This window comes from Ochlerotatus camptorhynchus, unplaced genomic scaffold (assembly GCF_037179485.1).
Source record: "Ochlerotatus camptorhynchus isolate MF236.1 unplaced genomic scaffold, CSIRO-AGI_Acam_v1.1 ptg000257l, whole genome shotgun sequence".
NCBI classification, from domain to species: Eukaryota; Metazoa; Arthropoda; class Insecta; order Diptera; family Culicidae; genus Ochlerotatus; species Ochlerotatus camptorhynchus.
Window position 1 is genome coordinate 646,579 of NW_027040747.1, and position 15,630 is coordinate 662,208.

General features: G+C 43.1%; 1 protein-coding gene across 1 annotated transcript; it reads left to right on the forward strand.

Moving 5' to 3' along the window:
• Positions 1–11,844: 11,844 nt before the first annotated feature.
• Positions 11,845–12,294, forward strand: LOC135705107 (uncharacterized). The gene has a single exon (XM_065226680.1). It carries the CDS (start codon positions 11,845–11,847, stop codon positions 12,292–12,294), a length of 450 nt encoding a protein of 149 aa, XP_065082752.1.
• The last annotated feature ends 3,336 nt before the right edge of the window (positions 12,295–15,630 follow it).

Sequence of the window (15,630 nt, forward strand, 5' to 3'; positions counted from 1 at the left end):
ATACTGAGCTCCATCGTCGATGTCATCAGAAACCGATATCAACAGAAATTCGAGAATTGCGGAAACGAAGTCTGCAAGCAAGCGCTGGATTGGAACCCAGCAGGACATCGCAGCAGAGACAGACCCAGGGGCTGACGGCAGCGGAGCCTCAACAAGCAAATTAAGGAAATCGACAGGAATCTGACCTGGGCCCAGGTCAAGGCAAAAGCGAGCAGCCGCCCAGAACCAGCTTCGTTTATGGCTTCCTCCAAAAAAAGAATCACGGAAAGCCGGCTTAATCCGATCGGGTTTTTACCAACCGGTGGAAACTAACGATTTTAAATTGGCTCGTTCGTTTATTTGGAAGGCTCAATCGCGTTAGCTTGACAGAGCCAATAATTCATTGTTCTTTGTTTGAAACAAAATTCACTTTTTTCTATGTCTAGTAGGAGTGCGAATAATCACAGTTTAGCCGAGGTTAGAGGGGTATATTGTCAAAAGGATAGGGTCAGGGGAGGAGCTTATAGTGGACAGCAAACAAGTAAAGAGGAATGTACTTAAAACCATACTTCATGTCTTTGTTGGTGTAGTATTTGCATGTTACCCGGTTTGACTGATGCACAAATCCCCACAGAAGTTGAAATTGCAATACAACTTAATTCTAAAATTAATTAAATATAATCTTTGCACAATTTGATGCTATTTCGAAGATAGTTTCCAGGAATTTTTGACGGGATCAACATTATTTATAATAAATTCGGAGTTGTGCTCCAGGATAAAATTCGCAATGTTACTTAGGTGGTTAAACATTTGCTGTACCTATCAATTATTTCGGGTAAAGTCTTAAATATTATACCTACATAATGATAAAAGGTACTTAGCGTCTTGTACCTTCGCTATGAAAGTTTGACAGATAAAATGAGGGGTTAGTGGATTTTCCTATGTTTTGAGAGGTGAATCGATTAGCTTGGGACCGAAGATAGTACCAGAGCAGAGCCAACGTAGCTGAACGTATGAAAATATATTCAAAGAAAACGGTTCTTTTAGGGGCTTCTTAGTTCTTTGTTAACTGCAGCAGGAGTTTGTGTTTTGTGTACACCGAAAATAGTTTTCGTAGGTTTTCATGAAGCTTCCATTGGAAACGCAAATGATTTTCATCCATAAAAAAATAATGGAATTCATCTGAATTTCACATTACATTTATGCGATCACGTTAATTTTATATGATTTTTCATATGAATTTCAATGGCCTCATAATATTCATGTGATTTTGCGGTGGGATTTTTAGCTATGTGATCACATGAAAGCTATGTGAAATTCATATGGTTTTCATCCATTAGATATGTGACAAATTTTTTGAGTGTAGGAATAGGAATTTGAGGTTCTCTCTCTCTTTAGTATGACGCGCTTACCATAGATGGCCCACAGCGAATCACGAAGTGCTCTGATTCCGATCAATACCCACATACAGCGGGCGAGACGTAACTTTTTCGCCGGCAATTCGTGTGGGTAGCGGTGCAGCTTCTCCCTCCTTCTATGGATGCTCATGTTGTCTGCCTTTTGTTGTGTACTGGAGAACGCCACCATTCACCACGGGGTGATTCAATAAACACCGTTTGGTGAGACCGGATTAAATTTAACTTTGAAATCTGTGTTTGGGAAATCGCTTTTCGCTGGCAATCGGTGATAATTTTCATTATCATAGCAACAGTTGCACCATAGAGGTAACTCTAAGACAAGTAGGTCCCGAAGAAACGTGCTCAACTTTTTGGCTCACCTCTGGTACTATCTTCGGTCCCAAGCTTGTCGAATCACCCCTCGAAACATAGGAAAAAACAATAACTCCTCATTTTATCTGTCAAACTTTCATAGCGAATCAAAACAAACATTGCGTAGTACTAGAATTTCGACTAGAATAGGGTACGTTAATCGTTTGCTTGGGACCAATAGGCTACTAAAGTGGTGAGCCAATTTAAAATCGTTAGTTACGTATTGATTGTTGGTTGCACATTCGTGCAATTTTCAATAGTGACATGTTGAAAAATGATAGTCTTAATTTTATCAGATTCATAGAAATTCCTATCGATTGGCGTATTAAGAATTAAAATCCATCATCTCTGGATCAAAATCAGACCACTTTCATGCCACAACCGACTTTGGATTTTGACATTGCACCCGCAATGTTGCCTTCAAGAACATGGTATGTTAGATTTAAACATATCTAGATAGAGCTGAAATTAGGCGTAACAGCTTTTGTAAACAATTATTTCTCTCGATGATTTGTAGGAATTCAAGGCACGCCCACGCAAACCAACATTACCGTCGGGTAGGGGAAGTCTTATCCTACCTGATTTTGATGTTGATTTGCGTGGGTGGGCTTTGACTTTCAAGGCATCATCGAAAGAAGTCAAGGCTCCAGCTCTATCTTGATATGGGAACTGACATCCGGTTGATGACCTTAGCAAATGTCCAAAAAATACTCTTTTATAAATGTATGGTAGTCCTGAAAAGGACCGTTTTGTCGTGATGGTTGAGTAATGCTTAGCTTTTAGGGTGTTAAACACAGATGAGGCTGGTGAGTTGTATGTTGTTTGGAATGAGGGTGACGCGTTCGGCATAGATGACCCACAGCGACTCACGAAGAGCTACTAATTCCGATCAATAGCGGTGCGGCTTCTTCCTCCTATGGATGCCCATGTGGGCTGCAGCCAGGGCTACTTCCACTCACTTCGCTATAAAAAATGTTTTTCGGAATTATGGCATCATTGGATGCTAATATGAAAGTTTGTACTTGTCAGAAACAAGAAAAGGTTGGAAGGCATGTATTTGACACATAATTTCGCTTTCAGTGCGTCACAATCAGCGAATTTATGACTCGTGAGCGTTCACTCAGAGTGAGCGCTCACGAAAAGTAAAATCGCTGATTGTGACGCACTGAAAGCAATAATGACAGGTTTTATGTGTCAAACACCTAGTTTACAACCTTAGCTTGTGACTTACAACTACTAACTATCATTATAATATCTAATAATTTCATAATTCAGAAAAACAATTTTTTATAGCAAGTGAGTGGAAGCAAGCCTGGCTGCAGCTCGCTGCTTGGAAGCAGCCTTTCGTTGTGTACTGGAGAACAATGTTGCACTACTGCTGCTGCTGATGATGATGCCAACGACCGGAAACCACAACACACGGTGATTGGAACTGAATCCGATCAGCGGTTGAGGCCAGTCTTGATAGCTAGCTGCTTGCGGGGAGCCTTTCGTTGTGTACTGGAGACCGGCACTTTCCACGGGGTGATTGAATAAACACCTTTTGGTGAGACCAGATGGAATTCAACTTTGAAATACGTGTTAGGGAAATCGCTTTTCTCAGACAATCGGTGATAATTTTAATTTATTAGCAACGTGCAATTTTCAATAGTGACATTTTGAAAAATGATTAAGTCTTAAATATCAGAAATATTTCCGATCGAATGGTGATGAAATTATTGAAATTGGTCCAGGGGCAGCTGAGTTATCAACGTTCAAAATCTATCATAATTTTGTTACATGTTCGATTTTCGGTTTTCACAAAGTGTATCCCTAGGGTGGGGCTTATTTTGAGCGTTTTTTGTTAAGATTTATAGGTCATGATGATGGGCGTGTCTCGAATTCCTATACGCAAACCAAAAATCTATTACAATGAATGTTAGTTCCGTTTCCTATCATCCCTTGTTCATGAACAGCGCAACGAATGTTAGAAATTGACCATGCAGGCGATGTACTGGTTTTTTGTCTTTTTTTTTACGTAGATAGAACGCTTTTGACTATACCAGTAAGCTTGTAGAACGACGCACATTGTAGAACATTGTAGAACGACGCACACACTTGCCTCGAATCTCTCCAGCAGAAAAAGCATACGAAGTCGAGTGTGCGAGAAAATGAGCGCTTCATGTTTGCTTTTAGGCTATTTATATTCAGAAGCATGGAGAGAGCAGTGGAGAAAGCACAGGTCTGATAATCGCAACGTTCGTGATTCGAGTCCAGTCCGGCAGTCTGTTTCTAATTTGTTTCGACAGAACTAATTTCACTCACTAATACACTCTACATTTTTTGGTCACCAATTTGCTTGCATTGGACCGCAGCTAGGTATATCGCATCCTCGGTTCATGCTGTCTCCACTAACATCCTCTGATGATGAATCCCACATAATTGTAAGCGAATCTTACATCCCCCGGTTGGGTGTAAAAATCATCGAGAGAAGTCATTGTTAACAAGAGCTATTAGGTCCTATTTTGTTTATCACGTGGATTTTTTTTCACTTTCCAGCATCATGTAGATTAGAAAATTATACCGTGACATATACTATATTTCGTCACAACCATCCTAATTTGCTTTTCCACTAAATAATGATTTGCATTTTATTGAACCGTTGATATTAGCATTTTGAATGAGACTTATTCAATATCATTTGCTTTTTAATGTCAGATGTCTAAAACTAATTCCAACTGCTGATCCGTTCTCTTTGAGCTTCATGAATATTTTTGCATTCGCCATTTATGTTTTGCTATATTGTGCAGCAGTTTTTTCGTCTCTTGTGACATGGAGAAAAATAAGGTAAGTGTCGTGTCAAACATTTATGAAACGGTTTATACGTACGATTTCACTTCAAATACTTTCATAAGGATAAGCCAAGAATATTGACGAAGCTTTCGGTGCAACTGCCGACCACCGGCTGTATCCATAATGCATTCCTAATTAACCCAACCAAGTGAACCAGTTGGAACAATGAATGGACGTGCAATCAATCCAATTAGTATTCAATTCATTTTTTTACCCAAGCATCCCCGAGCAACAAGCGGTTTGTTTAGCATGGTGTGGTCAATCAAGGTCCATTTTTTTCTACACCGTCACACACGGTTCGGTTTTTTATTTCTTATGTTTTGCTTTTGTTTTTCTCTATAATTTACCTCACATTTGTATGTGTTCAGCACTTCTCTGGTCGTCCAGATCACCTCTAAATTTGAAGCATTGAGTTGTTTATTTTTGCTGCCTGTCTTCATCTACGCGTTGAGCGAATATCTAAACCATTGAGTTTAGCCAAGTGCCGAAGTGCTTAGCAGTTCATTCATGTTCACGCAAATCTGACTTTAATAAACATATAAGAAATCCTACAATCCTACTGTGAAGAAGATGAAAAAAAAAGAACCATAAAGAGTATCCTAAACCTACTCAAATCTAACCGTAAGATATCGAATAAACACAATGTAAATGAATTATTGTCTTATCAGATCTAATCAGAAACCCAGACAATGGTAGCAAACTATTTACATTTCATGGTTATGAGAGGAAATCTTGGACACAAAAGGGTCTTCCGTGAAACTTTCACTATGATAGAACTAATTTAGAACAAACAATGAAACTTACGACGGCAGTCAACATCATCCTAAATGTCTATTCTACCGCATTTATTGGTAAGAGAAATGAATGTTTTAACCATCTTAAGCTGATACCACTCATCATACCTTTATAGAGGAAACACTACTGGAACAATTCACGTAACGCAGCTTTTGTGATCCCTTTGATTAATGATTTTGTGCGCCGTAGCTTGATGAAAACAATAGAGAAGCAACATGTGAAAGACGAGAAACAGAAAAATCTATAGATCCATCAAAATGTGATAAGAAAATCTCAAAGAAGAACAGGATTTCATTTATTCACGAGCAATATTTGTAAATTGAACAATGAACAGGTTTTGAAGTAAGGTGAATAAAAGTATATATTCTTGTGAAGACTGTGATCGGTGGGTGTTTCGAATTTTTATTTACCACACCAACTACCCCCAGCAGCAGGTTCGTCGCCCGAAACGATGTCACTCGTTGTTGTATCCGGTCATCTGATTGTACGCATTGTTGGGCACCTTCCACTTCTGAGCTGAAAGCGAAAATCCTGTCGAGCAGCTTTTCCTTTGTTGCGGTCGGTGTCGATGGGTTGTGGGGATGGCACTCGCTGTACCAACCATACACCATCAGCAAAAGTTACGATCAGGAAGATAATTTCAACCGACTCGCAGTTCTTAATGACCCTGATCTGTGTACATGGTGTCGGTGGCGGAGATGGTGGTGGTTACGGTGGCAGCGGCATCTTACCATTCGTTCGCACGTGTACAAACCGAAGAGACCAAAATCAATTTCAGATGTCTGATGCCATTGTCGCTTAACGCATTTCAGAAGAGGAAGGGTCCAGCCTTGAGTGATGAGGTCATAAACAAGTTGGGGTTGTCTTGCGCGTCTCTTTGCACTCGTATAAGACTGTGACAGTGTGCGGTATATTGCGGTAATCGATGCGGAAGCCATTGTTTGCGTTGTTTGCGAGCTGTCCGTGGCCTTTAGATGGTGTTTTTCGACTTTTGTTTACTTTCGTGCTTCATCTAGGCACAACAAGTAGGACTACGTGTGGATATTGTGGCCGGTCGCATCAACCGGACATGAGAAAACTAATAATGTGCTTTTGTGAAATCAGAAAATTGGCCGGGTGATGTTTTCGCCGTAGAACTGGGGTAGCATAATAAAAAGATATGTTTCACGGGAAGCCATATTTCCTTGGGCATTTGGAAACCGATGTACACGCAAAACAAACGGGAAATACTCAAAATTAATTTCATAAACATCTGTGTATACACTAAGATTTTGATTTGTGTTCGGTAAATTTTACCGAAATCAGAACAACTGAACGTCCGGTAAAACTTTGATCTTCATTTTAAAGTCCATTGAATTAAAAAAAAAATATTTCAAAACATGTGCAACCTTGTTTAAATGATTAAATATAGTCATTTTAGTGTAGATTTAGTTTCAAAGTAACAGAAAAACAATTGAATTAAATTGCATAATTTTCATTTCATTTCAGCTGTTCAGATTTCGGTAAAAAAGGTGTGATGTTCCTTACAACACATGTAGAGCAGTTCCTCGCGAAATAGTTTTTACCATTAAAGAAAATCCAAAAGAAAAGCGATTCTCCACAATGTTAAACATAAGAATCTTATGGTCGGTTTGTATATCACCTGGTTTGGTACACTGCATTCTCTTCAGGAAAAGAAACGAGTATCGGTGGGTCAATATGTGATCAATCTGACTAGATCGATTCCCACATGACCAGGTCCGCTTGAAACTAGAATTGGCCTTAGTGCTTCTTACCACCAATGAGTACAGGTTCATGAAAAAACGCATTTGCTGTCCAATTTCGTTAAAATGCTCGAGTCCTACAAACTTGCCAATAAGAATTTGTTAATCAATGGTTAGGGTGTTTGAACCGAGCTGGCTGTTAAAATCTCCAGCGATTATCAAACGTCGTGGGTCTTTGAGTCCACCGACCAAAGAGCCCAGTCCAGCAAAAAATCTGGAGCTGTTCTGATTAGGTCCATGGACATTAACAATAAGCATCGGATGGACAACAGCACCAAACTGAAAGAATTCAACAATTTCAACAACAAAACACAGAAGTAAGTACGCTGGCAGTTATTACTTGATAAGAAATTTCAGTTAATTCAATATTGGAAACCCAACTCTTTCGACGATGGACGCTGATTTTGGCACCGATCCTTACGAGCAGTGCCAATCCTCGTTTTCTACTTCTTGATCGGTCGCCCAAGTACCACCTGTAATGCGATGTCATTGCTTCGGCTCCCTGAAGATTCACTTCCTGAAGCACAGCAATATGAACATCTTTGGACAACAAGAATGAATCGACCATATTCCTTTTCTCAATCCCTCTACATCCATTCACGTTTAGCGAAGCAAATCGTAACCCAATGCTTTGATCAAAGGGGACAGCCTGGACAGCGATTTCTGGAGTGGCACATATCTCTACACGAGCAACGTTTTCCGCAACCAGCAGAGGATCTTCTTGAAGATTTAGAGATGTGTCCAGTCGAATTCGTCTGATGTTCAGAACACTCGAATATCGATTGTAATTTTCCAACAAATTAATAGTGACGGTACTTCCATTGCGCACGGGAGCTAGCCGTACGGTTTGCTGACTAGTACTGTGCAGGTAGATATTTATATTCATCAAGGAAGATAAAAGTGTCAGGAAGCTTCTCCCAACGTTATGGCGTCCAGTTTTTAGGCGGAACAGATAGGTGTCAAAGTCAGCCCCTGACTCAGAAATTCCCAATGAGGTCAACACGGAAGTTAAGTTAAAGATAAGTTAAAGATAAGTTAAAGTTAAGTTAAAGTTAAGTTAAAGTTAAGTTAAAGTTGAGTTAAAGTTGAGTTAAAGTTAAGTTAAAGTTAAGTTAAAGTTAAGTTAAAGTTAAGTTAAATCATTTTATATTCTGATTATACTCACGAGTGCGTGTGTGTGCGTGTGTGTGTTTTTGTGTTTGTGTACCTATCATAAATCACTACAATCAGCATTAGTTTACCAAAAACGATCCCTGCTGCTGCAAACCTTTCCCCACATCCAACATCCCAGTGATTTCTCGTGGAAGCGCAGAGGATTTCTCGGTTTCCTTCACAGCGAGTATCACGTCAACACATTCCTTCCCATTCCTTATTGGACCTGCATTCGGACACGGCCGGCGCTGGTATTGCTAAATATTAGATCTTCAGTTTTTACACATTGAGGATGAATGTTAGTCCCAAACATCATCTGTTGGTTCTCTGTGTAATTGCAGCTGATCTGGCAATAACAGAGTAGCAACCGTGGGTGGTCAATAATGCTAATGCTAAATGCTAAGAAAATCCAAAAGAAAAGCTGTGGAAATTATCCTCTGTAAATTTATATGCTTTTTTCGGTGAAAATTTCATGATGGTATCTCATACCGTTTTTGAGATATGCCCGAAAAATTGATCCGGTCCGGTCTAGCGCTCTTCTTAAAAAAAAATCAAATTGTTTTTTTCCTTTCATTTGTTTTCCGTCGATCTTGTTTTCCGTGCTGAGCACCAATGCTACCGACTCCAGGGAGGCAGCTCCCACACCTGGACCCTACTTATCGACCCATCAACTCATGAAGTGGGGACCAACGGTTTCACTTCACTTCCGAAGGAAGGCGTGATCATAGATGTTATGCCTCAGAACATCCCGGCGGCGCCGACTGGGATTGAACCCAAAAATCAAATTGTTAATATAATTTGATTTAGAATTGTTTGTGCTCATGTTTCTTCCCTGTTGTTTAGGTGCCTGGTGTGCTCTCGCTTTGTTGTCGGTGTGACTCGACCGCACTGATCTATTATTAGGTTTTTTAGATCGGTCCGAGGGGGACGACTCTATCTACGATGCAGAAAAGATTGTGTTTTGCTGTGGCTAGCTGCACGCACGCTGAGTAGATAGAAGGAAGATTTATGTCGATTTTGAAGATTTCCTGCAAAAAGATAACGCGCGATGCAGGTAGATGTGAGAAATGAAAGATGATTTTTCGAAGATTGATTCGCTAGTGTGAGATTTTTGGAGCATCTAGAATTGAGATTTAGATGTGTCGCCCACCCTCGGATCAGTCGGGTGATCATCGTCACTATCCATATCTAATAACGCTGTTAAAACCCGTTATAGGTAAAGATAGATATGTGTTGAAGATATGATGTCTGATGAGAATAAAGAGAGTTGCTAAAAGCTTGTTGAAGTATCAGTCAGTAACCGTTGGTTATAGGAATTCATCATCAAATTCATCAAATAGTGTGTTAAAAATTGGACGCAAGTGTATTCACCTTGTTTTTTCTGCAGGAAGCCAAATTTAAGTAAGTTTTTAATGACTCAAAAATTTCAATTGATCACTTCCAAGACCTTTAACACTAACACAAATTTTATGCTTCAACAGGGCTAATCATGGATAAGGTAGCGTACTACAACCATAGAGGTAACTCTAAGACTAGAAGGTCCCGAAATAACGTGCTCAACTTTTTGGCTCAGCTCTGGTACTCTCTTCGGTCCCAAGCTAATCGATTCACCCCTCGAAACATAGGAAAAACCAATCACCCCTCATTTTATCTGTCAAACTTTCATAGCGAATCAAAACAAACATTGCGTAGTACTAGAATTTCGACTAGAATGGGATACGTTAATCGTTTGCTTGGGACCAATAGGCTAGTCAAGTAGTGAGCCAATTTAAAATCGTTAGTTTCGTATTGATTGTTGCTACAATGTTCAAGCATATTACTGTAATCCCTTCGAAATAGATGGCCACAAAGGAGTGAGGAAATCTTTGCGGTGTGTTACTCAGAACAATATGTTTAAGTCACATTCGAAAGGTATGCAATGGGTAACGGACAAAATGAAACTGTGTACATATTGTCGACCAAAGCTGTCACACAGCAACGAGCATGAGGATTTAGCATAGCAAATTATTGGCCAAACTGGAAGTACAGTTCCACTTGTCCTTTGCTGCTGTAAGCCTGGTGGAGTCATACCAACAATCAATACGAAACTAACGATTTAAAATTGGCTCACTACTTGACTAGCTGCTTGGGACCAAAGCAAACGATTAACGTACCCCATTCTAGTCGAAATTCTAGTACTACGCAATGTTTGTTTTGATTCGCTATGAAAGTTTTTCCTATGTTTCGAGGGGTGAATCGATTAGCTTGGGACCGCAGAGAGTACCAGAGCTGAGCCAAAAAGTTGAGCACGTTATTTCGGGACCTGCTAGTCTTAGAGTTACCCTATGCTACTAGTCTTAGAGTTACCTCTATGGTCATACCTTCGTGGAAGAAGACAGACGGTGAATGTCGTCGTTGAAATGTGTCGAGAGAAGGGCACTTGGAATGCCGTCAGCAGGGCAGTCACGCAGATCATGTCGGAGCTGCAGCGTAAATGGAGAAACGAGCAGTGATCTAGCGAAGCCAGCTAGCGCTGAGAGTATGACAAGTGCATGAGCACACCCAACAAACAATTTTAGCTGCAGACTAGCTTATACAGGCAAAAATTAGCTGTATAAGCCAATTTTTGGCTGTATAAGCTAATCTGCAGCTAAAATTGTTAGTTGGGCAGCCACCCCCCGAAGTAGTCGCTTCACAGTGGTCCCGGGGGGATCCAGACAGAGGAGAGAGTAAGAAATGGGTTGTAGTGTACTATAAACACACACAAAAATATGAAGGACGACGGCAGGACGCCAGACTGTTAAAACGGAGGAGCGAACGTGTTCGCAAGGAGCGGGATATTGCAGAGATCACCAGTGTCGAACCTGGGGGCCGCTGCGAGTTCCAACAGAGCAGCCAGGCATTGTACTAAGCCAGATATTCACATCAAGAACTGCAGCTTGGGAGAACCAAAATGACGGAGGTCAGGAAGAAGATCGTTGAACCCTATGTGTTCGTAAAGGATAAAAACAACGTACACTAAGAGATCAAGCAACATGTGACTGGAATCCGGCATAACAGCGGCAGATCGGAAATTCCAAGAGTGGAGAATAAGAGCCGAAAATGCCGAAAAGGCTCTCCTGGAGGCCAAGGAGAGCATAAGACTGGCTGAAGTACTTGAGACGCCGAAGGGACCCACAAATCCAGCGTCCTGAAAAGAGAAATAGGGACACTTCAGGAGATGATGAGGAGCCCAAAAAACGCAGGGATGACGAGGAAGGCATCAAAAGAGATGAGAGAAAATGGTGGGTGTAAAGTCCAGAATTAGAAGGACAGAAAGAAAAAAAAAACAGATGGAAGATGAAGTTAGGAAGAAGAAAGAGGAAGCGAGGAAGAAGGAAGAGAAGAAAAAGGATGACAGGAAGATCAAGGAGAAGCCTAGGCCTCATATGGAGAGAAGCAAAGGGGACGCTCTGGTTGTTGAGGCGAAGGACAAAACGTCCTACGCAGCACTCATCCGGAAAGTGAGGGAAGATCCGGAGTTTAAACAACTAGGCGAGAACGTGGTGCAAACCAGGTGAACCCAGAAAGGCGAGATGCTATTTGAGCTGGAAAGGGATCCTACGGTTAAGAGCGCAGCTTTTAAGGAGCTGAACGATATCACAACGGAACACGAGTTCAATAGTGCGCTGAAGGTGCAATGCAACCTGGGAGACGTACCAATTGGAATTCGGTTGAGGAAGGCGTATGGTGGCACGCAGACGGCATCGATACGAATTTCTTCGGACGCAGCTAACGAGCTGCTGAAGACAGGCCGAATCAAGGTTGGGTGGTCAGTATGCCCCCTGAAAGCTATCCCTCGGGCTACCAAGCAAATGGAGAGATGCTTTAACTGCATGAACTTTGGTCACCAGGCGAGAAACTGCAAAGGCCCTGACAGATCTGATCTGTGCAGGAAATGCGGAGAGAAGGGGCACGTTGCAAAAGACTGTACGAAGCAACCGATGTGCATGCTCTGCAAAAAGGAGGACGGAAACGGCGTGTGACGGGAAGCTTCAGGTGCCCAGAGTTCATGAAGGCGATTGTGGGCCAGCAATAATGGAGGTAACCCAAATAAATCTCAATCATTGCAACTGTTGTGGCAGTCAACAACGGAAAAAAGTGCGACGTTGCTATCATTGCAGAGCCATATCGAGTCCCTCTCGATAATGGTAATTGGGTGGCGGATAGAGCAGGAATGGCGGCCATACAAGTCATGGGCAGGTATCGCATTCAACAAGTGGTGGCGGGTGGTTACGAAGGTTTCGTGATCGCCAAAATCAATGGAATCTATGTATGTAGTATGTAGTTGCTACGCACCCCGAAATTGACAATTGAGCAGTTCCACCAGATGCTAGATGGGCTCACCGGAGAGCTCATTGGACGGAGATCAGTCGTCATTGCAGGAGATTTCAATGCTTCGGCAGTGGATTGGGGGAGCAGATGTACCAACGCAAGAGGGTATAGCCTGCTGGAAGCTCTAGCAAAGTTGAACGTCAGTCTGGCCAACTTAAGAATCATCAGCACCTTCCGCGAAGATGGTAGGGAATCCATTATCGACGTCACTTTCTGCAGTACGTCGCTTGTGGCAAGTATGAACTGGAGAGTGTGCGAACAGTACACCCATAGTGACCATCAGGCGATCCGGTACAGTATCGGCGAACGGACACCGGTGGAAATGCGGAGGACGAAAGTAAGCGAGAGGAAGTGGAAGACGAAGGCAGTCAATAAGGATCTCTTCATCGAAGCTCTAAGGGTAGACAGCAGCGTCGCGGGTCTAAGCGCGAACGAGTTGACCGAATCATTAGCAAGGGCATGTGACACAACTATGCCGAGTAAACTGTGCCCCAACAAGCTGAAAGTAATCGTGGAGGGACTTTTCCCACAGCATGACCTAACGACCTGGCCACCTACACCATATGGCGAGGATGATGGAGACAACGTTGAACAAGTCTCCAACGAGGAACTCCTAGCAGCAGCGAAAGGGTTGAAAGCGCAGAAAGCTCCAGGCCCGGATGGAATTCCCAACTTGGCTTTGAAAGCAGCGATACAGACGTTCCCGGACATGTTCAGGATGGTGCTGCAGAAATGTCTGGACGAGGGTCAGTTCCCTGGTAGGTGGAAGGTACAAAAGCTTGTGCTGCTGCCGAAACCCGGAAAACCGCCGGAGGATCCTGCATCGTATAGGCCAATATGCTTGCTGGATACTGTCGGAAAGCTCTTGGAGAGTGAACACGGATTGTCGGAGAGGCAGTTCCGGAAAGGGAAATCGACGGTGGATGCAATTCAGACAGTGATTGACAGAGCTGAGAAAGAGGAGATCGATACTGCCCGTGATTACGTTTGATGTGAGGAATGCATTGCTAGAGGTCATCGCCAAGGCGTTCCATAAAGTGAGGGTTCCAGAGTTCCAGAATTACTTCTGCAGGATTCTAAGTAGTTACTTCCAGGACCGGGTCCTGGTCTACGAGACAGACACGGGGCAGAAATCGCCTAGGATCACGGCGGGAGTTCCCAAGGCTCCATTGTAGGTCCCACGCTGTGGAACGGAATGTACAATGGCGTGCTGATGGTCAAGCTGCTTAAAGGAGTTGAGATCGTTGGCCTTGCGGACGATGTCGTCTTGATGGTAACAGGTGAGACCCTGGAAGAAGTGGAAATGCTGTCGGCCGAGGCGATAGGTACGATTGGTAACTGGATGCAAGGAGTGAGACCGAGAGATAGCCCACCACAAAACAGAACTGATGTTGGCCAGTAACTGTAAAGCAGTGCAGCGGGCAGAAATCATCGTTGGAGAGCACACCATTGTTTCGAAGCACGTGCTGAACTATCTAGGAGTGATGATCGACGACCGGCTAAACTTTAACAGCCACATCGAGTATGCGTGCAAGAAGGCGGCGAAGGCCATCAACGCAATAGCCAGAATCATGCCGAATAATTCTGGTCCAAGCAGCAGCAAGAGACGTCTTCTGGCTAGTGTGTCTTCATCGATACTAAGGTACGGAGGTCCAGCCTGGATTGAAGCACTGAAAACGAAGCAGAACCAAAGGAAATTGAGCTGTACGTTCTGGCTCATGGCCATGCGAGTCATAAGTGCGTACAGAAGCATTTCGACGGAGGCAGTATGCGTTATCGCCGGTATGATCCCAATCGGCATCACCTTGGCGGCGGACTACGAGTGCTATATGTTGAGAGAAACCAGAGGAGTACGAAAAATGGTGAGAATGGTGTCGATGACTAAGTGGCAGCTGGAGTGGGATGCAGTGGAAAACGGTAGATGGACACACATGCTAATACCGATTGTTTCGACCTGGGTGAACAGGAAGCATGGAAAAATTAACTTCCACTTGACGCAGTTCCTGTCTGGTCATGGTTGCTTCAGGAAGTACCTGCATCGGTTCGGACACACAACGTCACCCTTCTATCCGGAGTGTGGGAATGTGGAAGAATCACCAGAGCACGTGGTCTTCGAATGTCCTAGATTTGATGCAGTGCGAGAGGAGATGCTTGTCCTCAGCGCGGAGAATGTCGTCGAAGAAATGTGTCGAGAGGAGCGCACCTTTAACGCCGTCAGCAGAGCAGTACCGCAGATCATGTCAGCGCTGCAGCGAAAATGGCGACAAGACCAACTAGAAAGTAGTAATGTGCTCACACAAGTGCGAAGTGAAACTCAACGCCGGGAGAACTCTCCGTCGGAGTAGGCTGAATCCACCACCGCCGAGTAGAACGCGACGCTGGGAGCTAAATGGCTCACAAATTAGAGAGACGATCAGCGAACTGGAAGCGCCAGTTAGGTAAGGTAAAGTGAGGTGCGTAATGCACTGCCCCTCCAAAGTATATAATACGACAAGTGGTTCCGGGGGAAAATGGCAAGGCGTCCAAGGAGGTTTTAGTCGGTAAGAATCACACGCACCGTGCTACCGCGACCGTGCGCCCGGTCGTCAAGCGGTGACATGATGGCCTTTTTGAAGGCTTCCTCCCTGCCAAAAAAAAAAAAATTCGCTGGACATTGAAAGCTGAAGCAAGAAGCAGGAAGTTGAAGCATGCCCGAAGGGAAACAGTAAGGACTCTACCCGGAGGTAAAAGAACGTATGAATTCCATAAGAACCACTTATGAATTTCAGCCACAAGAAATCGATATGAATTTCGTAGATTTGCCTTATGAAAAATAATGTCGCCAAATAATAATTAAACGGAGCCGACTGGAATCGAACCACGGGGGGGGGGGGGGGGGTGAGGGGGTACCACTCGTCTGTGAACGCTTGGATAAATGGACAGACTAAAGGCGTATAAGAGCTACCTTATGTTAGACGAAAATCTTTCATAAGTCGCGCTTATGAAAT

Bases quoted from the DNA above. Each gene is read 5' to 3' on its own strand.
- LOC135705107 (XM_065226680.1), top strand. From the start codon at position 11,845: ATGCTATTTGAGCTGGAAAGGGATCCTACGGTTAAGAGCGCAGCTTTT.